The sequence below is a fragment of the Protopterus annectens genome, chromosome 1.part2 (genome assembly GCF_019279795.1).
Source record: "Protopterus annectens isolate FY-2018-M chromosome 1.part2, PAN1.0, whole genome shotgun sequence".
Lineage (NCBI taxonomy): Eukaryota > Metazoa > Chordata > Ceratodontiformes > Protopteridae > Protopterus > Protopterus annectens.
This window is the reverse complement of record NC_056727.1, coordinates 1188407469-1188432468: the sequence shown is the minus strand read 5'-3', so window position 1 is coordinate 1188432468 and position 25000 is coordinate 1188407469. Positions and strand designations below refer to the sequence as shown.

At 37.3% G+C, this 25000-nt stretch overlaps 1 protein-coding gene and 1 long non-coding RNA gene across 6 annotated transcripts in view; one reads left to right on the top strand and one right to left on the bottom strand.

The window, feature by feature from the left end:
• The window catches only part of EPHB3 (EPH receptor B3), a 231858-nt gene extending 217624 nt beyond the window's left edge, over positions 1-14234 (bottom strand). The window contains exon 1 of one of the 5 annotated variants that reach the window (XM_044060044.1): positions 13135-14234. In XM_044060044.1, the coding sequence (XP_043915979.1) occupies positions 13135-13210 (76 nt within the window). In that variant the 5' untranslated portion in view covers positions 13211-14234. The remainder of the gene's footprint in view (positions 1-13134) is intronic. The other 4 variants (XM_044060039.1, XM_044060041.1, XM_044060040.1 and 1 more) reach the window with 4 other exon arrangements.
• Positions 10901-25000, top strand: part of LOC122792278 — a 76457-nt gene continuing 62357 nt past the window's right edge. Inside the window, exon 1 of the long non-coding RNA XR_006363302.1 lies at positions 10901-11042. This is a non-coding gene — a long non-coding RNA (uncharacterized LOC122792278). The remainder of the gene's footprint in view (positions 11043-25000) is intronic.

The window sequence follows — 25000 nt, the reverse complement described above, 5'->3', positions numbered from 1 at the left end:
TACTGTAATTATATATTATCATGTGTAAATCATCCTGAGGCTCACAAAACTGTCTCATCTGACATACCTTCAAGTAAAATACATGTGTGTGTCCGGTTTTTATTGAAGGTACATTTGTGTGCCTGGTTTTTATTGAAGGTAACTTTCACTGAAAAAAACAAACAGTTGGTACTTTTGACCGAATGCACTCCTGACAGAATGCACTTTTGATTGAACATATATACCATGAAAAGCTTTGTTGCAAGGCCCCACACGCACACACACACAGACACCCCTTAATTATATTATTTCATCCATGGAGAAAAGAAGAAATCACCCCACATAGTGAATCAGTGTTGGCACAAAAGTTCAATCATCTGCAAATCGGGGGTACAAATTGACTATGAGCATTGCCAATCCACACAGAATCTTCTAAATTACACCACTAACAGCTCCCATATCAAAAACACCAAAAAATACCATCTGTAGACTTCAAACGTTTTGTACAAAATGGCTTTTCAGTCAAATGCATCTACTGTTTGTTCTTTTAGTCAAAGCTACTTTCGACGAAATGATGCACACCCATGCACAAGTCTAATTTGCCTTCTAATTTCAACCATCCTAAACCATATCAGCTTTTATTATCTATAGATTACTGTACTTTCCCGTCAAATGTGATTAGACTAAATACATTTTCAACAAAATAAATCGTAGAAGAAACATCATACATCCATACACATATGCATGTGTGCACGTACATGTTTTTATTCATTATATATATATATATATATATATATATATATATATATATATATATATATATATATATGTGTGTGTGTGTGTGTGCGTGCGTGTGTACGTATGTATGCACACACATACAATTTGGCTATTAGTACTGATGTTTGCATTTACCCAAAAGCATGAAACTGACAGGGTTTCTTTTGAAAATTAACTTTATTTAGCTATGGTACACCTTAGGCAGCGGAGCACTGAATAGAAAAACATCTGATAAGCAATAATTACAGCCCTGTAAGGGTTTTACGTAATACTACTAATGATTATTTACTGTTCATTAATTATCTATGTACCACAACACAAAACAGCCTATTAACATATGCAATGCAGGATTCTGGTGCTGTTTTTAGACGGGCTAAAGATAATGAATTGTACGTGGGCTGTAGTGTGAATCAAAACGCAGGTTTTATGTGCAAGTAATACCCAAAAACATGCCCCTAGTCCCGTAATATTTCACATTCCAAAAGCACAATGACCTTCTTAAATTAAGTTATCCACAGCTCACATAAGAATAGCCAAACCATATTTATAAGTAAATTGGCTTATTGAAATTTTGTATGTATAATTCAGAAATATGGTTTAAACATACTTGAGCAATAAAGGGTCAGTGGCTTCTTCTACTTGCCCTGTTATACTCAGAGAAGAAAGAGGAGGTGATCTCTGTAGCATCAATTTCTCCACGTTTGTACATTGTTGGAGATAGCAATAAATATATGTACAGATATAGATAGGATGGGTGTGGGCTTGCTTCCCTAAAAATGATATTGTGTTTTGAACTTTGTAAGTGTTGCAGTTTTGAGTTATGACTTCCCAAAGTTTTAGATGTTTTGGTGTTGAATAATCACATTATTAATTTTTTTCATGGCAAACCCCGGAGACTAAAATACTGTAATTTGGTACATGTACAACTGTGTGTGTGTGTGTGTGTGTGTGTGTGTGTGTGTGTGTGTGTGTGTGTTTATAGTGGAAAAGTATAGCAGTTACTATGTTTCTATTATTTTAGTCACGATGTGCCCCCCATCCCACTATAAGCATCAGTCTACATATGTCTGTGGGCTTGCTTCCCTAAAAATTATATTGTGTTTTGAACTTTGTAAGTGTTGCAGTTTTGAGTTATGACTTCCCAAAGTTTTAGATGTTTTGGTGTTGAATAATCACATTATTAATTTTTTTCATGGCAAACCCCGGAGACTAAAATACTGTAATTTGGTACATGTACAACTGTGTGTGTGTGTGTGTGTGTGTGTGTGTGTGTGTGTGTGTGTGTGTGTGTTTATAGTGGAAAAGTATAGCAGTTACTATGTTTCTATTATTTTAGTCACGATGTGCCCCCCATCCCACTATAAGCATCAGTCTACATATGTCTGTCTCTCGATACATTTGTCTATTAATGGTATAAGTTATGCATATACTTACTAAACTAACATGCATTCGATTTTTTTAATAAAACCTCATATTCCAAGAAATGAGTTTATTACATTTAATGGCCAAATGAATCAAACGTAACTCAACGTAAACATCACTAAATCACCATATCTCATTTTCTTGAACAGATAAAAAATGTGGCACACAGAAATTTAAGTGGTTTTGGGATACACTGCACAATTCAGGTACACAATGCCACGTACACTAGATAAAAGCAATACTCTTCTGTACCCCCTCATAGCACACAGAAATTTAAGTGGTTTTGGGATACACTGCACAATTCAGGTACACAATGCCACGTACACTAGATAAAAGCAATACTCTTCTGTACCCCCTCATAACACCATAGAACACAAATGGATAGCACTCCACTTTGAAGTATATGTACATGTAACATAACAACAGTTATGAATTTGTGTTAAATACTTCCATATCTCCATCTTGTAGACCCACTTTATACATATCAGAGCACAGTGGATTAAAAGTTATATAGGCACAAGGCAGAAATGAGTCTCTGATGGTATATTAGTACAACCCAAAACACACACTCACAAACTGCACACACATAACACATACCACATATTTAGGGTCACCACTCCATTTCCAGCATGTGTTTAGAATGTGTGTGTGTGTGTCTTTCGGCTTTTCCCGGTTAGGGGTCGCCACAGCGGAACTCCGGTCCGCTAATGATTGGCAGTAGAGTTTTACATGCTGGCTTGCCGGGCCTAACGCACAACCTTCAACGGCGAACGCCCATTCACGCATGTCGTCACACAGTAGACGCTTTAACTGAGAATCGAACGGCCAACGTCTAACTGTGAGGCGACAACGCTACCGCAGCACCACCACCTTTTTAGAATATAAGAAGAATATATATTACAATGGTTAGTTGTTCATACATTTCTGTGTAAACACATGTTGTGTTACATAAAGATGACCAGAATAGATTATATTGTCTGCAAATACCCTCAAACTATGTTCTTTTGTCAGTCACTTTTGGGTATTTGCCTCTAGCAAGATAGGAGGAGCAGGAAGCAGGGGGTAGAGGGCAGATTATGTGGGCAAAGGTGGTCTTCAGTTCACATCACATTCTAAGTTCCAGTAATCATGCAGTGTAGGTCACACTGACTGATATGATTTGCTCCAGTTTGATAGTTTTCTGAAATGTGTCTTTTATGACAAAGTTTTATTCTTGCGCACACAGAATATTTAGTTTCTGACACACCGACAAAATAAACCTAGCAGATTCCTTCTGTCAGAAATATTATATATGGGGACAATTCTCAGTGCATCTAAGCTCAACAAACTGTGTGGATTTACTGTACATGCAAACCAGTCAGGTGTATCTACTCAAGATAGTTCTGTATTGCCTAAAATTCTGGTTGTTCGGAAAAAGCAATAAAGAAACTTAAAACAATATGAAACTCCCACCACAGTGTAGCAGAGTAAAACAAATTACCAGTCCTCTGTGTGTTTGAGAATAAAAGGAAACTTCTTAAAACTAGTGTCAGTAGCCGCCAGCCTACAAGACTAGAGATCAAGGGAATCTGAAACAGCATAAAGTATAAATTCAAAATGGGAGCCGTTTGTTCATGCAGCTGCCTCATCAAAACACTTTTGCATCCTTCATTATCGGATTTTTTTCTCTGCCACATTCAGTATCACTGATCTTTTTGTTCTAAATGCATTTATAAGTTGACACATTTTTCTTTCTACGTACCAAGATAAAGTTCTACAGTTAATCCAATCTTAAAATACATAGTTTAGGCTCAAACTAGCTTCATATAATGTTTATCTTTATTGTTCACTTAAAACATCTGTATGGAAACAGGATTTCTACTCCCAAGAGCAGAGCTTGCCTGTCAACACCAAATATGCTAGTGTTGTTTACAGAATCTCGGTCTGCAGGGGTATCTTTGATGGGACAGAGAAAAAAATGTTTATACCAGGTGCAGGAATGCAACTGGGGCACAAAGAGATGAAGGGAGTGACAGCTGGTGTTTTGGGTAATTTCATTTTTTTTTTAACAAAGCATGCCTATGTGAACAAAGTATTCAGTTATTCCAAAGGAGTTCTCAGGAAAACAACTGAACTACAAATTACAAAAACCTGATTCCAGGTGTGTATGCGTGTGCGTGTGTTTCTGAGACCACATAATGTGTAATGTTCAATAAAGTATACGTAAAGTGTTCCATGCATGAATGTGACAATTCAAATTCTTAAAGCTGCACTAATGGGACTTACTTGAGTTGAACTGCCCAAATAAAAGTACAACAATGATCTTTCTAGGCCTAACATACTGATATTTAGTTCCAGAAATGTAACCAGACCATGACCCCACAATTTAATTTAATCTGAAGTTATGTCCTGTCAATAAACACTTTTTTCTTTTGTACTCACCTAAGCATACTGATATTTAATTAGCAGGGGGTGTGAGGGTGCGTGGGGGGGGGGGTCTTGCCCCTATCAAAAACATTGTGTGTGTGTGTGTGTGTGTGTGTGTGTGTGTGTGTGTGTGTGTGTGTTTGTAAAAACTGGTCTGCAAAAGTATAGACATTTTCAATAGGAAAGAGTTGATCGTTGTTGGAATGACTACTTTCCATTTTGGTGGAAGGTTATAAGTCCATACATTTTGTTAAGAAGATCACATCAAATGCTTATACAACGGTGGATGCAGTTTTATGCAGAGTGGCCAAGATTGTAGCTGAAAAGGATATATTAGGCAAGACCAACAGATATCACAAGAAGTTAAACTGGACATATTTATTTTTTTTCTAAAACTCTTCCAGTCCTATAAGAGGCATGCCGCTAAGTCAGACAGGCATTTCCATTATAGTGTTGCTCCTTCTGGCTTCAAGGAAAGCAACATTAAAGTCACAGCTGGGCAGAACTGTTAATGAATTTCTGGTAGCAACCCTCTGTAATGGTTACCTTGTTTGTTCTGATTCACTCACTGCTCTGAATCAGATATGATTTGGCATCAGAGAATATTCAAACACAAGAAGGGATCTTAGGCTGAAATGGAGAGGCGGAAAATCAACACAACTTTAACAAAACAAAGCATTATCTAGTTTATAAACCAGTTATGTATAGTGTTTGGATTCAGGCTTTTTTACATATTAATGTGAATTACTTACAACATGTATTCATTTTTCATCAAATATCAAAGAAATTAAGCTAAATGCTAGTTACGTATATGCACACAAAAGTCTTAGGAAGCTACAGAAACCTGTAAACAACTTATCTGTGTGAATTCCAGGCATGTCTCTATAAAATCTATTTTCTTGAATATTTTCTGCCTGTTTTAGTCATTCTTTCCTCTTATTTAATGTGCTCATTTTCCCATTTTTTTTATCTCCAGAACACTGTTGCCAGCCTTGCTAAAAGTACATTGAGACAGCATGGCTGCTTTGTGAACTTCTTCATAAATAATTAATTATCTTTAAAAAATTATGATTATTTCAACTCATTTTATAAACCCATATACATGCATGCAATTTAATTTCCATCCATTTATTAAAGGTTTTAAATTACTTGTTTCCTTTACAGCTTTCTGTCAGAGCACAGTGCTACATGAGCGGAAAAACAGACCAGAAGCACTGGTTGCATGTAAAAAAGTACATAATAAAAAGTATTCTCCTTTTAATTTATTCACTTATTAAAATAGGTAAGCCAGTTAAGCACAAGTGCTTTCTTTTTATGAGACATCCAGAAGCACAACTTTGTTGACGGGATTCCTCAGAGCTGCACAGTTTACACCATGAGACAAGAAGGAACAATCCCACGACTACAGGATAAAATCTCTTAGCAACACTCGGGACTACATAACAATATGAATTACTGTTTTTCTTGTGAAATGTGTGCAAACTGAACGACGTATATGAAATTACATAAGTGACTTCAAATAAACTAGCCACTCAGGGAATAATAATTATACATTAAGTTATTTTCATACTTCTGTTTCTCCAAGTAACTTACCACTTTCAATAAAATATAAAAGAAAACCTGTGAATGAAACACTGCATACGTGTAAATGCACTTATTCTGTGAAAATGACCACACACACACGCAATATGGAATATTCTGGCACCTAAATCGATCGGAGGATAAACAAGTTGAATCAAGCTAGTGAATCAATGTAACTCTTCTGTAAGATGTTATATAAACCAGGAGGGTATAGACCCATTGTCCAACTGTCTGTTAAATAAGGTTTTCTGTCATCTTCTTTTTCTCAATCTGTCCCCAGAAGGTATACATATTGTTTTTGAATAAATTTAGCTTCCCATTACAGGCCAGAAATGACTTTCACACTGTCATATCAGCATTTCTGTTTGTTTGGAACTATTTAGTTCAGAAATGTCATATTAGTATCAAAACACCTATCCAAATATTAAAGGAAGAAAGACTTCATGATAAAGTAAAGTAAGCACACTCACTTCCTATATGCGATATATTGTTCTGGTACATCCTTCTAGACATATATCTAATCAGGGGAAATCCAGTCACTGTACTGATACTTACTTTACCTTTTTAGGACTAAACAATATTAAGTGTTTACTGTCTGTTTTTTTTCTGCTTTAGGGCCTTTCAAATACACAAAGTATGGAGGCATACGGAATTTATACATCTACTATCATAATGGCAGACTTTTGGAATGTAACTGAATGAGGAATAAATAGTACAGAATGCATACATCCAGTCTTTACTCACTTCCAAAACACCCCCAAACAAACACTCACATTGTGATCAACAGTGTGGGAGAGCATTACAGGTCCTGCTTAACCATTTTAGCTTTATTTGTTAATCACAGTGAAGGCCTTGATGATGTGCAATGTTTCGACACTGACGGGTAAAGTGAGATTCCCTGATTCTGTATAACACAACTCTGCCCCTAAAAAAACTCCCTTTCTGCCATGGGTGCACATAAGTGACAATGATATCTTAATTCTGACAGCCCAGTATGTGATCTGTTATTACTCATCTAATATTTTTTTTCACAGCATCCCAATTATATCCACAGGTATTCATAGTACAAGGATAACACTTATAAACAAAATAATCCTCTAAAAAAGATTCCACAAAAAAAAAAAAATAAATAAATAAACAGAAGCCTAAAGCAAGAAAAGGAGTAAGTGGAAGATTTATCTTATGATTAATACAATTGTAAAATTCTCATTAAGCATAGCAGAAACAGTTATACAGGAAGACAGGAAACCCAGCACATTTGCTCATAGATAAGAACAGATCTTGCAATGCATAAAATGCATAAGAATATAGCTGCAAATTATATATCATATTCATACACCCTTCAGATAAAGCAATTATCTTGAAATCTAATTTTCAGTTTTGGAAATAGTGGGCCAAAGTGTGCAAAAACTTTAAATTATATTTCTCATTTCTTTGCATTACACAGTATAGGATGACAAATCAGACAGAAATTTTAGGCTGTTTGCAACCAAGACCACATGATGAAGCAGATATATGTCTCAATAGTTATTTGCAAAGACATTTTTTCATGAAAAACTGGAAATGTATTTTTTCTTCTAACTCAAGTAAAAGGTGAGAATCTAAGATAATGCATATAAACTCTACCTGCAACAAAGAGAGATAAAATAAAAGTCAAATGAAGAAAAAAAAAATATTAAATAAAACTGACCAGACCATTAATGTGCTTGTGCTGGCTTCCTACTGATGGACTAAATGGAACTGGATACAACAGTCACGGCAGCTTAGCTAGGGTCAAAACCCTGCAATCTACACATAAAGTTGAAATAACCTTATTATGTTAAATGTATGTATGTCTGTCAATCTGCCAGAATCTGACTTTGTTGCAGAAAAAGTTGTCCCCAAAGTTTAAACCCGGTTAACCATACACACTTTAGACAGCAGGAAAGTTTTAATTTACAAGACAATAAACCTAAAGCCAAAGGTAGCCATGGACAACTAATCTACGTGGCACAGACAAATAAATCCCCGGTGACCTGAGTATGATTACTAAACCAGGGCACTGGAGAAACTGTTAAGGTGGGAGCTACTACTCAAAGCTGGCCCAGACATCCCACGGAGAGATGAGGCACACCCAGTACATGACAGTGCTGTCACAATCTGGCACAAAAGACTGAGATAGCTGCTCTGATTTAGCAAGCAGCATATATTCCTTATAGGGGGTTAATGCTGTCTGTGACCGTTTGCTGTGGGGGAGGGCATCCACTTATGCATGAAGCCTTGGGGGACCATTACAGGCCCTGTTTTGGTGCTATATCCCCAAGGAGCCAGATGAAAGAGTGTTAAGGATATGCAAAACCCCTTTCTCCAAGAGAAAGATAGTCAGTTCCCTGGCTCTTTCCACATACCTCTACTGTTTTCCAGTGTAGGGAACAGACAAGGAGAAATAAACTAAATTACAGAAGAATAAGGAAGCTCAACTGACATACGACAGAAGGAAAAGATTAAAAAAAAAAGTTGTCAGAGAAAAACGTCTAAAAATGCTGGCATTATTCATTTACAAAACAATGCCTATCAGTTCTGAGGAGAATATGAAGTTTGCTGTTCTAATTTCAGTATAATTCAGTGGCTGAAATCCTTGGACTGCACAATCCCAAAATGTATGACAGAGCAAAAATCTAAAACAAAATGGGATGGGGGAGTCCTTCTCTGAAAATCAGAGAAATTTAAGAGATATGGAAAACAGACCCTTCAAGGTTTCAATGTTTCTGGACTTTTTTGGTTCAATACACTGCAACCTTATGGGACAGATGAACAAATATGAAATGATTGAACACCTTAAAAATTAAACAGCAGAAAGACAGCACCCAGATGCAAACAGTCCATCTAGGTAGACAAAAAAGAAATTGACCTATAAGAGGATCTGGGAAACCACACTATTTGAAAGCAAAGAATTTATAGATTCATATCAAGCATTAGAAAGGCTGTCAGTCAAAACAATGTACATGCATATTGAATGCCTATAGATGTGCATGCATTTACAGTGCAGGAGCAATTGATTAACTGCTACAGAGTCTGTTTCAGAAACGTTGTCTCGGATCAAGCAATATTTGTGGGGAAACTTCATAGAGAATGAGTCCACGAGCCAGCAGTAAATCCTGAACAATGGAGTGGTTGTATCTTACCAGTTCCACCCTCCCCAGGGCAAACACACAAATCAACTAGCCACTAAAAGAAATGGGCAGCAGAATATCGCTATCTAGCTAGTCCCATTCCCAATTTTCTTCACAAATCAGCTTTCTAATGAGGCAATGTATATATGCCTCATTTCACTTAAACAGTTTTTAAGTTACAGTAACACATGGAGCAAGTTCACAAACAAAATAATGTAGTTACTATTCATCAATTATTTGCATTTTCTTTCTAAGATTTATTGGTCTCCACGATCAGACAACTACTCAAAAGATATATATATATAGTTATGTGTGAGAGTGTGTATGAATAAGTCCAGAAATTAACAATTTATTCACTAAATGAAAGCCCTTGCATAACTGCTACACTTAAAACATGGATTGTTAAAATGAATGAAAAGTTAAGTAGAAGCAAGTACCTTTGGGAAATTTACACTTGTCACACAAATATCTTCTAACCACTAAATAGCCCTGGAGCCAGAATGAGTCTTCACACACACACACACACACACACATATATTAAATATTAGTAATATCCGTAAGGTAATGTTTAATCAGAAAAATGTAAACATTTAAGCCATCACTAATTAATACACATTAGAGACAGAAATGACGTAGGACCGCGGGTTTGTCACAAACGGGACTACAGGCATAATTGTCTAACAGGGTTTGTGTGACACATGTATAAATGAAGAGGCAAATGACCACGACAGACACATTTACGGAATCGTTGTTCACAATGTAAACGTGTGGAGAAGATGGCAGGCCATAAATACAAGCAGCAGAGGAGGCCTCAGACACACACCAGGAGCCCGTAGCTAGGAACAGAAAAAGACTTGGTTCAAGCAGAGGCATCTACTTACAGTGTTAGAAATGCTATTATTTATAGTGTAGACTCGATTTCATATGATTTCGTAGTTACCGTTATAATGGATGGTAGTTTTAGGCTAAAGTTCAATTAGCAACCTGGGTCTTGCGTGGGAAGATTTTTTTTCACTCTTTGGGTACATTTGTATTTATTTATTTTTACAAAAAGATAATGTAATCTTCACTTTCTGGGCAACTTTTTCAGACTGCAACAATGCGTTCTAGTACTTTTCTGCTACTAAAATAGAAGTTACTTATTCGCAGACCCCCACGCTTTTGCCATCTAAAGACCAGTCTCTCCCCTTCATGTAATTATAAATCCCTGGGGCGGCATAATCCTTGCTTAGCAAGACAAATGTATTTTGCTACAGAAATGTCTCCAGAGCCGGTTAATCACAGCATCCAAGAGATTTCTCCACACTCAGTAACAACACTAAAAACAACGCGTAACATTGTGCAGGAACTAGAAAAACACAGACTCGTCCTTAAGTTGGAATAACGCTGCATATATTTAATCATCAACTGTTTATAGTTGTCTGTAATGTGTGTTCCCACATCTGTGAAGGGTTATTTTGTATTTTTTTTAATCTATCAGGGAATCATGAATGATGGACTTCCACCCCCTCCCCACACACACATTTTTTTTCAAGAAGATCTGCGAGATCTCACGTGAAGGAAAATATTCCAAACAGGACAATTATCAACATTCAAATCAGCAGGGTGATTACTAGCAGTTATGTAACAAACACGGAAGTTGGGGTTACTGGGGAAGACACCGCCAGCCGTGGTCCGTAACTTAGCGACCAGGGTATTGATGTTCCTGCATACAACACTGCACAGGTAAAACCTCATCACAAGTACGTCTGGCTCTACTGAATGCAAGAAGGTACGTTTGTGCTAGGCCCCTCTGTTGTTGTACCTGTCCAGTTTCGGAATGGTGCCATACCTCTCAGCGCAAGATATCTGGACAAAAAGCAAAAATAACGGAGGAACAAAGACCCAAAATAGGAACAGATTATAAATACTACTTTGATTAACTTGGAAATTAGCTGGAAAAAAAAGGATTTGAGTTATCATGCATTTTATGCAGGATATGAAGTCTGAAGTACAAAGGTATGTCATTATTTAAATACTTCAGTCTTCAGTGATTTCCCAGAAAACAAGAGGAATAAACCAAAAATAAGAAATATCTAGACAGCCGAGACATATGGAAATCACTAGTAAAACATATTATCAGCCCTGTTTTACCTTTGATGCAGAGATTCGCATTTGCTATCACTATGAACAGCAGTTGACATGTTTACATATGCCCAACGTGAGACACCCCTCACAGAATATAGTTTTAGAACAGTCTAAACGCTGACCCATACATTGAATTCACTAACAAGACTAACTAGTTGCATACTTTTGATTGTTTGGTTTCTTCGTTCTATATTACGCGGTTTCAGTTATGGTGCCTGAGCTTTCAGAAGTACTCAGACAAAATATGCGAAGTTTCCCTGAAGAAATGCCAGGGCAATGGGGCATCTACAGCTTGCGTGTTTTTGATTTGCCCAGACATACCTGAGAAACATAGTTGAGCTGGTGGCAGCTTAAAAATGTATTTACACTCTATAAATACGATTACCCGCTATTGAGCAAAGCTTACTTACCAAATCATTAAACTGGGACCCAGCCTGAAAACGGTCAGTTATTTATCTGTATAATCACTCTGCACACAATTTTAAAGTAAGTTATGTGAACTGTACTATGGACCCTCTTTGTGGGTTTTCCAGGTGGATGTTTACACTGTAGCACAGCACTTAGGCTGCCCCATAGCCCTCCCTGTCCAAGCCATCAGCTGAGTTTTGGCAAAGATGGAGATGCAGGAGTAAAAAAAAAGTTGCAATCTCACCACAAATGCAAGCACCCGCTGAGGTCACAGCTGTCATTCATCTATTTATTTTATATAAAGTTACACAGCAGATTTCATAAATACCCAAAGTAAACTGCTCAGTTAAACTGAAGGAAAGAGATCGCAAACTATAGCAGAAAACCGGAAAAAGTGGCGCCTTGGAACTGGCAAAAAAAGGAATTTAGGTGACATGCACCACTGTTTTATTTGTTTAAGCGTTGGAGACAATGACGCAAATTATTTGTGGCACCCCCCCCCCCCCAAAAAAAAAATCAAGCACGCATTTTGTTCATTCAAATGTTGCTAGTACTCGGATAAAGCAAGTTGCACTGACAATTAATTTCTAATAGATAAGAAGACGATTTCAAAGTAAAGTATGTAGTGTATCCACTGACTGCAGATTCAGTGTTTGCTTACAAAATGATCATTTTGAAAAACTCAATGGCGCCCTAAAATTTAGGGACGTTTGAAAGGTACAGCAATATAGGGTGGGTAACGCACATCCTAAAGTTATAGTTGGGCACACACGAACCCTAGCTTGATATAAAAATGCAGTATGTAAAAGTCCCCCACCCTCCCTCTTATTTTTTTTTAATAACTGTCAAGCTTGAAACATTACTAGAAAGCTTAATCCAATCTACAGGGAAAAATGTCATAGTATAACGAATTTTAGCCAAGGTACAGTGGATGTAAATCTTCCAGGTGGTTCTCTTCCCACAACAGGCCCCTATCTTTTAAGCAAACAAGCTTTCTCCACAGTAATTCCCGCTTACTCTCTTCACCTTCCCTTAACTGCAATTGCTGGCCCCCTCGCCAGAGCTTCATACACATGGCAGCACTAAGACAGATCACCGAGTTGGCGGCTGGGGGGCTAGTAGGGTTGCCATTTAGACCACTGAACACGGGTTTGTGGACTTCATAAATCTTCTAAAGTTCAAGCCAGTTCAAAATTTAAATAAATGCCCAAAACCTGATCAACGTGTTGTAACGCGAACGCATGGATGGTGAAGCATATGCAAATAGACAGGGCTTTCTTACCTTCAACAGCTAAGCTGGACTGGAACACGATAAAGAGGAAAGGAATGACGGTCCTGAATGGTGACCATAGATCCATGTTGGACACAGGTATAAGTGAGTTCCACAGTATGTGTACACTGGTCAGTAGCCTAGTATACCCCGTTCCTTAAACAGAGATCCTGGCCAGTGTAAAACGGTATATGGCACCAGCCCTGCTCTCCTACTAGTTCCACAGATTTCACACTGACCCTAATGCTTCTTTAAAGGGTCTAAGTAGAAGCACACCGATCCGTTCCTTTTTATTATAAGCTTGCCTGCTTATCACGCCTCTCGATCCCAGTGATTGTATTTTACAATCGCCCTCCTGCTGTTATACCATTATTTCCGAAGTTAAGTCTATGCTCCTGGTCGTATAAATATTCTTCAAAGTGTACGGACTGGTTCACCCCGATACCCTTCTCCAACTCCCTGTGTTATGGCTGGTCATCAGCTCAAATACCCCTCCATTGGTCTGGCTCTTTCTTAAGGCAGGAGAGGCTGAGATTTAGTGTGATCTGATCGCTTACCCACTGTCTATTCCTTTACAGAAGTCCTAGTTTTGCACTTGGATAAATCACTGCTTACATTCCTTTTACAGTAAGGTCTCCACGTTTCCGCTCATAGTTTATATAAAATCCGAGTGCTGCATGCTGACTTTAAAGTCTGTACCCTGGCCTCCGGCTCCTTAGGAAGTTCCGATGTTAGACTCACGGGGGATCTTCCACTGTCTGCTTCTACCCCCTTGATGCTTTGCCACTGTCTGGCTGCTGAGCCCTTGCTCCCCGTTTGTTGGTTCAGTTCCCGGGAGTGCTGTGTTGTCTGCTTGGGGTTTATTGATGGTTGTTAGCCCCTGTAAAACTATATTCCAGACGGTAGCTGCTGCCTAACCTCGCTTTTGCTGGAGTGGTGCTTAGCTCCCCCTTTTGTGGCTGGCAGCTGTTTGCTGGTCCCGAGATGAATTACCAGCTCCGCCGAATCTAGCTTAAAGAGTGCTGGTTCGCCAGGAACCACCACACTCAACAAATGCAGAGCTCTGGCAAAACTGAATGAGAAGCTACGCTCCAATCCTGGGTTGGGGAGGTGAGGCCAGTCGTCACATTCAACTCTCAACCCCGCCTGCCTCCTCCTCCTCCCACCGAAAGGCATTCCAAAGGAGAAACGTGAAACCAGGAGTACCGGTGTGGTGGGATCACGTCGCCCCCTGCTGGTGACTTTAGAGAACATTGATAAAGTTTCTACAAAGGTGAACACAAATTGCCTTGCGGATCGGGAGTCCACTGTTAAAGGTACAGTGCACTTTTAACACAGCCTTGGATGGAAAATGCATGCGCGGTTCACCCTGAACTAGGCGAACGGTATCTATACCTCAAAAAGCACAAGAACAGACTGGTCCAGTCAGCAGCTACTATGTGAAATCCTCCCGTTGAGCTGAAAATAAACATAACTTGTTGAGCTGCATTGCATGCTCTGTTTGCAGACCTGAATGACTGTCACTAAAACGGGGACGCCTTTGCTGCTGTTGCCTGTCCTCAAACTGTAGAAACTGTAAGTTGTACTACTGGCTAACCTCTTGACTGCAGACCTCCTTGGATTCAGTCTATATGCACTGTTAAAACATGCCTGTACATTCCCGAACGAATTACCTTGCTTTCCTTCCTGAGCTTTTCTCCCTGGGCCTGTGTTGAAAACGGACATATATCAAGTTGGACCAGCCCGGTAAACAAATGTAAAATAAAAATGCCGAGCTTGTGTGCATTGTTTCCAGTTTCCAGGGTCTTGGGTGAAAATGGGCATTGCTGATTTATTATTTTTTGATCACACACTAATAAAAAAGAAGCAACGGAGCAAATGATAAGTGAGCGAGCGAACTGTGTCCATGACGTAGCATTACAGGCCTGTTAATGGGAAAGCTCAGTGGTACAATGGTATAAGCAGATGTAACTTTTTAAAACAGTTGCATATACCCTAACTGCCCAGTTTCGGCAGAATGCCCAGATTTTGCTTCCTATTTTTCGTCTGCTTCTCATAAAATTTGTGTTTTTTTCGCAAATCATTGACAACTGAAGTCATAACAAGTATATACATTTGAGTTTCACAAGCATACCTCTCAACTTCTTAGCACTAGAAATCTGAACAAAGCATGACATAATCGGGGGACACATTTTAAACATTGCTCTCATAAACTTAGAAAGTTGTTAGAATAACAGGGTTTGTGTTTACGTTAATTTTTCTGAAGGAAATTAAGTCTGAAACGTAAATGTATGTCATTTAGTCTCGACGTCAGTCCACAGATCATCCCAGTGATTTGCCAGAAAACCACACATTTTATGAGGAACAAACCAAAATATAAGAGAAAAATCTGGACATTCTGCAAAAATCTGGACATTTGAGAGCTATCCTGCAGAAAATACACGCTAACACAACACAGATCATGTTAGTCTAGCAACCGTCTAAGTTTATAAGACCAACAATTAAAATCTGTTCCTATTTTTGAGATTTGTACCCCATTATTTTATACTTCTCAACCACTTGGAGCAAAAAATCTGGACAAAGCCTAAAATGATGGGGGACAAATAGGGACAGGTTTTAAATATTGCTCTTACAAACTTAGAAAGTTAATAGAGTAATAGGTTTTGCATTAGCATGATTTTTTTGAAGGCTGTGGAGCCTTAAACTCAAATGTTTATGATTTCAATCCTCAGCTATTTGACAGAAAAGTATGGATTGTAGGAGGAACACACCAAAAGTAGGAGGCAAAAATCTGGACATTCTGCAAAAATCTGTACAGTTGAGAGGTGGTAGCCTGTATTCATTGTGCGAACAAGGTGAGAGATGCACATAAGTTAGGTTCAAGTAACAATAAACGTCGTGCGAACACAGTTAAAGTCCTAAGAGGGAAATGTAAGAGCCAGAAATAATTGTCCAAAGAAGGATCTCACGCACGCACGCACGCACGCACCTTACAACCACAAGAATACTGATAAACAAAACACGGACACCAAACTGCAGTAATGTGAAGCTGCAACAGCAATTGACTTGCTGACACCCAGGACCATTTCTGTTCTTTAATCTTTTCTTTGCCCTCGTCCACTTAGGGTTGACATACAAGTACCACTCGTTTGGAATTACAGTTTCGATTTAATAAGATTCAGCATTAATAGTCTGTCCCATGCGGGATTAAACCTCACTATGCAGATCATATTAGACTAACCATATCCAAAAGAGGGATGTTCTCTGAAATTATGATCTAGTTCTCTGAAATATTGTACATGCAGGCAAGGGTGTAGCCAGGCATACTCTGTAATCTGCGGACTCGGGAGTACATTTTTTTTTCTGAGCATCACAACAATATGACTTTTTCAGGTCATGGAATGTCTACAACAGTATAAACGAATGCCTCCAACAACAGGTGTAATATTGTTAATCTTAAAAAAAATGTCTTATAGTTTTAGGGCGAGCACCTAAATGTTATTTACATTCATTAAGTGCTTGGGAGACAGCATTTTGAGATATGTGTCCATTTTAAGTGAAGGGTGTGTGTGTGTGTGTGTGTGTGTGTGTGGGGGGGGGGGGGGGGGGGTTAGCACTAAGAGCTCGTGAGTACAAAATGGGATTTGCTACACCCTTGCTTGCACGACCACTTGTTCCAATGTCAACACCATGACACCTCAGCATTGTAAATATCACCTTTTTTGCTTTAGACTCATACCTCTCAGCAGTCCAGATTTTTGCAAGATGTACAGATTTTGACCCCTATTTTTGGTCTGTTTTTCATAAAATTGTGTTTTTCTGGCAAATAATTGATGCTTAAAGTCAGAAAATAATCACAGTCATTTGAGTTTCAGACTTCTAGTCATTCATAAATTCTATACTAATGCAAAACCTGTTATTCTACCAACTTTTTTTGCAAGAGCAATATTTAAAATTTGTTCATATCTTTGGGCAATTATACCCCATTATTTATGGCTTTGTTTAGATTTCTAGCTCTAAGAGGCTGAGAGATATGTTAAGAATTCTGGACAAAAACAATGATAACTGACAACAAAGGCCCAAAAATCAGTGACATTTTTAAATATTACTAGAACTCATTTAAAAAGTTACTAGTACAACTACTTTTTTCATCAACATGCATTTTCTGAAGAGTAAGAATTATGAAACTGTAATTCCCTGTATTACTGATAGACTATTTATCAGCAATTTACTGGAAATTCAAATGGTTTACTAATGACTAGACACAAATAAGATACAAAATCAAGGATATTTTGCAAAATCAGAGACAGTTGGATGGTGTGTCCAACTATTACAGTCTGCATCTGTGTACAATTTATTTCATAATATGGAAGCACAGAAAGCACACTCAAATTGATGCTGGAGTATGAGAAGGCAATGGGTTTTATTCCTACCCTAGCTGCTTTGATTCATTTTGATACTACTTCCCATGCAGGCATTTGTGGCAACCTGTAAATCTGAATATAAATCTTTGTGTCTTACAGTTCATAGTTAGCTGGTTGTCTGACAACTCATGTGGTTAGAGTTTGAGGTGCCACCTCTGAAAACAAAAAAGGCTCACTGTTGGGCCCTGTCCTATTTGGCATCTATTTGTTAGACCTCCAGGCCAGCTTTCCTGGCCTATGGTTATCTAAGTTTGCACATGACTGCAAATTTGACATACACATCCAAAATATTATCAAAAAGACCAGCACAAAACTAGGTCTTATCTACAAAGCATCTTCCTACCTCACCTTGCAAACTACAAATAACACTGCCCTCTCATGTCTGTTGCTTACTTTCTTCAATGCCTGTCTTCTACTCACGGATGTCAGACCCTACTTAAAAAAAAACCAAACAAACAAAAAAAAAGGAACAGTGTTATCGTAAAATAGCAGAATTTGCAACCCATCTTACAAGTCAAACCAATCATTGCCTAATACTCAACCAACTAAACTGGCTAGAATTCTCCAACTATCTAAAATGTAATCAGCTTAAAAAGGCCCGTGTATACCTCATTAACCAAACAAATGTTCAGCAATGAAGACAGTAATGCTATGGTACTTAGTACTACGTCTATCACATCTAAGGGCATATATCTTGCCAAAGTCCATGGACCAAACAATAAACAAAAACAATAACCAAAGAAGTCCTAATTCCCCTTTTCTCATATTTCACCAGACCTATCATTGAAAATAATGCCTCTTCTGGCATGTATTTGTATAAATATAACATTTCAGAGACCACAGGGGTTCCTAAGCAAAAAGATCAGTTGCCTCAAAAGTCTTAGTATCAGCACAGACTGGCAGCCCTCTTTATATATTTTTTCAGTTTCTTATAGACTCCTACATGGTATATGTATCTGGCCTTTTGAGCCATGAAAGATCCAACCCTATTTGCCATTCTATTCCTTCACAGAATAAATGGTTCCCCAAATCTCAGGTTAAAGGAACAAAATCTTCATCAGCAAATAATAAGACACCTTGGCATGGTAGATTGGTATTATAACATATCCCCACCTCTCAAGCAGAATAGCACCATTATCACCTTCAAGGTAAACCAGATAATTGGATGGGCAACCTTACATCATCTCCACAGCTATCTTATACTGTCCACCTTGAGGTTGGGGGGGCGGGGCTTTTAAATATGGATTATTGTCTTGACTGTAGACTGATTAGCTAGTGCTTACCTATGAGCATGTGAACCTGTTATGACACACTCTTTAACAGATTTTTATCTGGTGGTAAGTGTAATAGTTCTCCAGTTTTTCAAGAAAAAAAACTTTCTGTGTATTATATTTATGCTGACGCACATATGCACATATATATATATATATATATATATATATATATATATATATACACTCACACACACACACACACACACACACACACACACACACACACACACACACACACATATATATATATATATATATACACACACACACACACACACACACACACACACACACACACACACATGGATTCACTTTAGAAGCTCGAAATACTGAAATATCGAAATTCAGTATTTCAAGCCCATAAAGTTGAATCCTGAAAAGAGCGAAAGCTCAGAAGTGCAAAATTCAAAACCTCGAATACCGGTGGTTTTGAATTTCGCGCTTCTGAGGTTTCTCTGTGGTTATGGATTCAGGTAAGTGTGTGTGGTGTTAAGGGTTCTGGGTAGGGGATGTGGTGTGTGTCAGTGTGTTTTGTTGCTGTGATGTGTGTGTGCGAGGAGAATGTAGTTTGTGTGGTAGTGTTTTGTGTGTGTTTGTATGTAGTGCAACCTCGGAGTGAGAATATTTAAGTAGGGGGGTGTGGGGGGTGCAGGGGCGGTTGCCGTCCTGCTTTTATGTAGTAGAGAGCTTGTGTTTGTGTGTGAGGAGGGAGTTGTGTGTGTGTGTGTGGAGCAGAAGTGCAAAATTCAAAATCTCCGGTGTGGGAGATTTTGAATTTTGCTGTTCTGAGTTTTCATGGTTTTAAATTTTCTATATTTATATAAATGTACACATATACTAACATGTATAGAAATGATCAAAAATGCACTAAAACTGGTAAAAAACACCTTTATTTTGCAGAGGCTCCTGCTCCCCTAGACATCCCATGCTATATTTGTTATTATTCCAACTATTTAAGTAAATTGGAGTAATATTAAAAACAAATGTCACTGATTTGGAGTTTTTGCCCCCCATTATTTTTGCTTTTCCAGAATTCTTAAACAAAGAAGTTGAGAGGTTTGGCTCAGGTGACTATAGAAATGTAGGGAATAGTTTCTGCAGTGTAGTATTTATAAGAATAAGTATATGACAGGTACTAAGATTTTGTATATAAAAATGGCTGCTTGGAACTGGTTGAGGTAAAACATAGTTTTCTGCAGGTAGAAGTGAAGATAATTAGTAGAGTTATGAAATAACCTAGACATGGATATTAAGAGCAGGGAGTCCGAACAGGTGCGCTATAAGACAAGATCTCATGGATTTGTAATTATAAATTTACTTACTGACTTAATTAGTTTACAAATTTTGTTAACCGACATTAAGTCCATTTATTGAGGCCTGGGAGCACTGTCTGGTTAATTGAATTACACAACATACCACAGCAGGCAAGTGGAGACTGAATGAATCAAACCTATGACTTCTGGGTGAAGCTTATCCGTAACCCATAGCCTTGATCATCTTTGCTATACTGCCACACATGAAAAGCTATTGAAGGAGCTATAGGAGATAGTGGCTGTATCTGTGGATGTCCTCTTCTGCAGTTCTCCAGTAATGCAGTAGTTGTTCAGAGAATTGGTGCAATAAAGTGGACAGCTGGATGTGAACCAGACAATTTATGAACACCACAGCAATTAATGGAATGCATGTTTGTTTTTTCCTTATCTTAATCCACTTGTTGTCCTTCATTAAACTATAAGCATTGTGGCTGATTGATGAACAACATATAAAACAATGCCAGATTAATGTTAACAATTTGTTTTCTTCAGAAGACATATCTACTGGAAATAGTGCTAAAAAAACTGTAGCTAATAACATTTGATGTGAATTTTAAGATTTGTTCTTGACTTGCAGATTCTCCCTTGTTTTCTAGCAAGGTATTATTCATATACAAACTTGTGTAAATAGTTTCAGCTAAGATGACCATGTGTAACAATCTGACTTTGTAGCATTTATTTATTCTGCTTTATACTTTCCCTGATGCTGCTTTAGTCAATGACCATTTTCTTATTGATATTTATCTTATTTCAGTTTTAATTTCCCCTAGGGTGTAGCTGTCATGCCTCCTGTATGGATCAGCTGACTATCCTGTTTAAGAAAGAAAATCAATATATAAACTAAATGTATTACATTTGTGAGGCATGGAGTTGAAAGGCACAGTGCAAACATGGGGCCCAGTGACCACCGCACACAGGAGTTCATCATAAGTTCAGTTGCAGTCTTGACACACAATGACTTGGGTTAAGGAGTTCATTGTGTTAGAATTTAGGCAGGTAATCAATTTTAGGATACAAAAACAAGCACATTTTTATAAGAAGTATCCATGCAGTTAAGGACAGAAAAACAAAATCTTTCAGCACTTAAAGAATCACAACAGTGGGGAAGCTAGATAACGTAAGTAGATAAACAGAGGCAGGTAGGGAACATAGAAGGACAAAGGAACAAACATCAGAAAATATAGGAGATAAAATATAAGGAGTCATTGCTTTTGTAGGTGTACCAGCAATAAATAAACAAAAGTGGGATAATATGCCCTAAGGGGAAAGGAAAACTATAGACTGGTCTTCCAGGAAGTGACACTCAAATGTTTACAGTCATTAGTTTAACAGAGAGGAACTAACAGATAAATGAAACTGAGATGGGTCAAAGCACTTGGTGTCATTGTTTATTCTGGTTGTACTGGCTATAGCAAGCAGCACATTAGACTGACACTGATCTTTTATTATATTGCTGCTACTTGCCAGGTTGTGTCAGTAAAGGCCCATGGTGTACTCAGTGTGTCATGAAGTATTCTCATATGGAGCAGGCTTACATAAAGCATCATTCATAATCAGTACTGCAAATTATATTCTTTTTCTAGTGTGAACACACATGATCAAAGTTAGACAGAAAACATAAACACGCAAGCATACCAGCAAATAAACACAAGTCTGGGAACACACTGGAGAAGAGGATGCCAGCTGTGACATTTCCTAGAATGCTAATTTTGTTTCATATGCTGTTCATTTTTCAGTACCACATGCATGACATTTTCCTGGCTTTGATGTTTAGCTATGTTTAGTTGCAGGGTTCTAACCTTGGGATGCTCCTTCAGTACTGCTGTAGCTGTTTATTTGTTTATCGGTATTGAACAGCTTTGTATCAGACAATGGGCCGCAGAGGTCAGCATCAGCTTACCTTGGTTATTAGTGAAACCATGCTCTTTTTATACATCAACTTTATTTAATTGTAATCATTTGCTGGGGACAACAGTCTGCTACTTAATTATTCAGTTTCTCTTACATGCATAGAAGAATCTGCATATCACATGATGAGATAATCTTTTTTTGTTAGTAACCTTATTTATTCATCACATTATTAATTTGTAACATGAGTTAATGTAAGTTAATAATGAAAAAGGAACAGCATAGTAAGATTTTTCATTTTTGTGCATATATATTATATACACACCCTGGGATTCATTAACGTCTACACTAAAAGTATTCTAACTGTACACTGTTCTGAGTGAACAGACAACACAAGCTTAACTCACACCTTCTTCCTAATTTTTGTTTTCTTACTGAATTTTTTGCAGCCTTAAATACTGAGGATGATTCATAAAGGTTACCACAAAGTGTAGACTACATGTACACTTAGTGTAATCTGTCTGAGTGAACTGAAAGTACAAGAAATATGGTAGGGACGTTCTTAAATACAGATCATGTACACTTAGTGTAGGTGTTAAATGAATCTAGCCATTTCCAGCTTGACTATATTCTTTATAATTTTGCATCAGAACATGCAATTTCCTTTAATATTCCTTCCAACCTACTTATATAGGTCATCTGTTTAATAATTATCCATATCCATTGCTATTCATTTTGAGCGGAATTAATTTTTTGTGCAATTAATTTCTACATCTTTTAATGATCCTATTTCTATTTGTTTTTATTTTATTACACTAGTGAACAATTTATTTACAAGAGGCTTAGTCATTGATTTCCTGTTTAATTTAATTGTTTTTTTGGGTTGCTAATATATTAAACTTAATAAAGCCTTACTATATTCTCAATAATTCTTAATGTAATCAATCAACTTAATACATTGTCTTTGGGTTTACTATAATATGTTGTCCCAACAACTACAGATTGTGTTAGTATAGACCAGTGTATCACCTGGTTTTGGTTACTATACTGTGGTCCCTCAGTAATTATGCTAGGGCATTTTGTAGAAAGTCCTTTTAAGTCAGTTAATTCCTCACTATAACTCTTAGCTTTTTATTCCCAGAATTAGGAATGAAACAACAACAAAAAAAAAAAATAGCAGAAGCAAAGACCAAAAATCAGATACACTTTTAAAATATTGGTGGCATAAATGTGGAAAATTGACTGAATAAAAGGTTGGGATTAATATGTATTTCCTATAGTCAAAGGAGAAGAAGAAAATAATGTAATTACAATGATTGTTATGTATTGAGTGTCGGCCATTACCTTATTTAAAAAAAAAAAAACAAAAACAAACAGACAAACAAAAGAACTCCACTAATTTCAGGGTGATGAGGGCATACTTTTCAGACAAAATCAAGTAAGTTGTGGAAAATCAGGGACAATTGAAAGGCATGCTTCCCATATTTCCTCCTCTTTTCCCTTTGTATCTCCAATGTCTGCTCAACATTTCAAGACAAATCGTCTGACGTTTACTTGGCATAGTAAAATGTCTACAGTATGTAAAAATCTCTATGCAAATATCCTAAATCTTCTGGACTTTGTAGCATATCAAAAGGCCTTATATATTTCTTCCTATTCTTATTTTGTAATTTGTCATTTAACTCTTCACTCGTAAGGTGTTTCTAATCTCCACCGATTGATTCCTATAATTAGAATATAATATTATATAAGACTTACTAATTATCCCTTCCTTAATGCCATCTTCAGTTTTTGGTTATATTAAAAACCCTACCAGAGCTAATCTTTTATTTGGTATCCCAATCTCTTCTCTTGTATCTCTTCTCTGTCTTTGTCTATATTCCATTATTATTTCCAGAAATATAGGTAGTCTTCGAGCTGCAGTTCAAACATCTGTTTGGCTTCTTCCCATGCTATTATTTTCTCTTCCAACTTATTTACTCCCAGTAATGTGGTTCCTTTCTTAGTCTCATCCAGTGACTTCCTACCATCTCTTGCATTTTTTTCTGTACCCTCATTTGCAATCATTCTTTTTTTGGCAAAATCTCCTTTCTCAGCTCTGTTTGGTTTAGTCTTTATAATGTTGTCTGCATTATACAAATATAATATTCTGCATACTTATTTATATTCCCCAGGCTTTGCCACCAAAACACTAAGCTATCTGTATTCCTTATACTTCTGCCTTGCATCAGCATCCACTTTTCCCATTTCAATATCCTTCTGATTGTGCCTTATACAGAAAACTCAGGTGCACAGATTGAAAGCATTCCTTCAAGCCAGGAGTTCCTAAACGTCATTGTTCTATAGGAAGAATCAAAGTATCCAATTTCTACACTTCATCCATTACATTCCTAAACAAATTATATCAACTGTATATTAAATTAACCATAATATTTCTGCTTGCTGATAAAATTATACCTGACCTATGCAGAGGTCCAAAAGAACTGAAAACATTTTCACTACATGTGCCTTATTGTCTATATCCATGACTATTCATTTCCAGTCTCTTATTTTTAAATAATTTTCCACTTCTTGTATATGTTTAGTTGTCACAGCAGAATCATTTTTTTAATCCATATTAACTAAATATTTTATCTTTTCCTGCCACTTTAAGTGTGAGAATCATTGAACTGGTTCACATATAGCCATACCATTTACCAGTATAACCTGATTTCCCTCTTAATTTATTTTGTATTCCGCAAAATATTTGAAACTGTTTTAAAATATCCCACAACACCCTAATGACATATTCAACATTTGTCAGGCACAGAATAATATCTGGAAACAGATTTTGTTTTTCTTGAATATCATGCCAATTGCATACCTGAATTTATGAATCCCTTATCTTTTCAGCTAAAGGCTCCAAGCATGCAGCAAATAGGATAGGAAAAAAAAAGGATGCCTTACCTGGCCCTTTTAATTAAACTCAAGTAGTCAGGTGCCTCTGATCCATCAAATACTCTCCTTATTAACGTTGTTA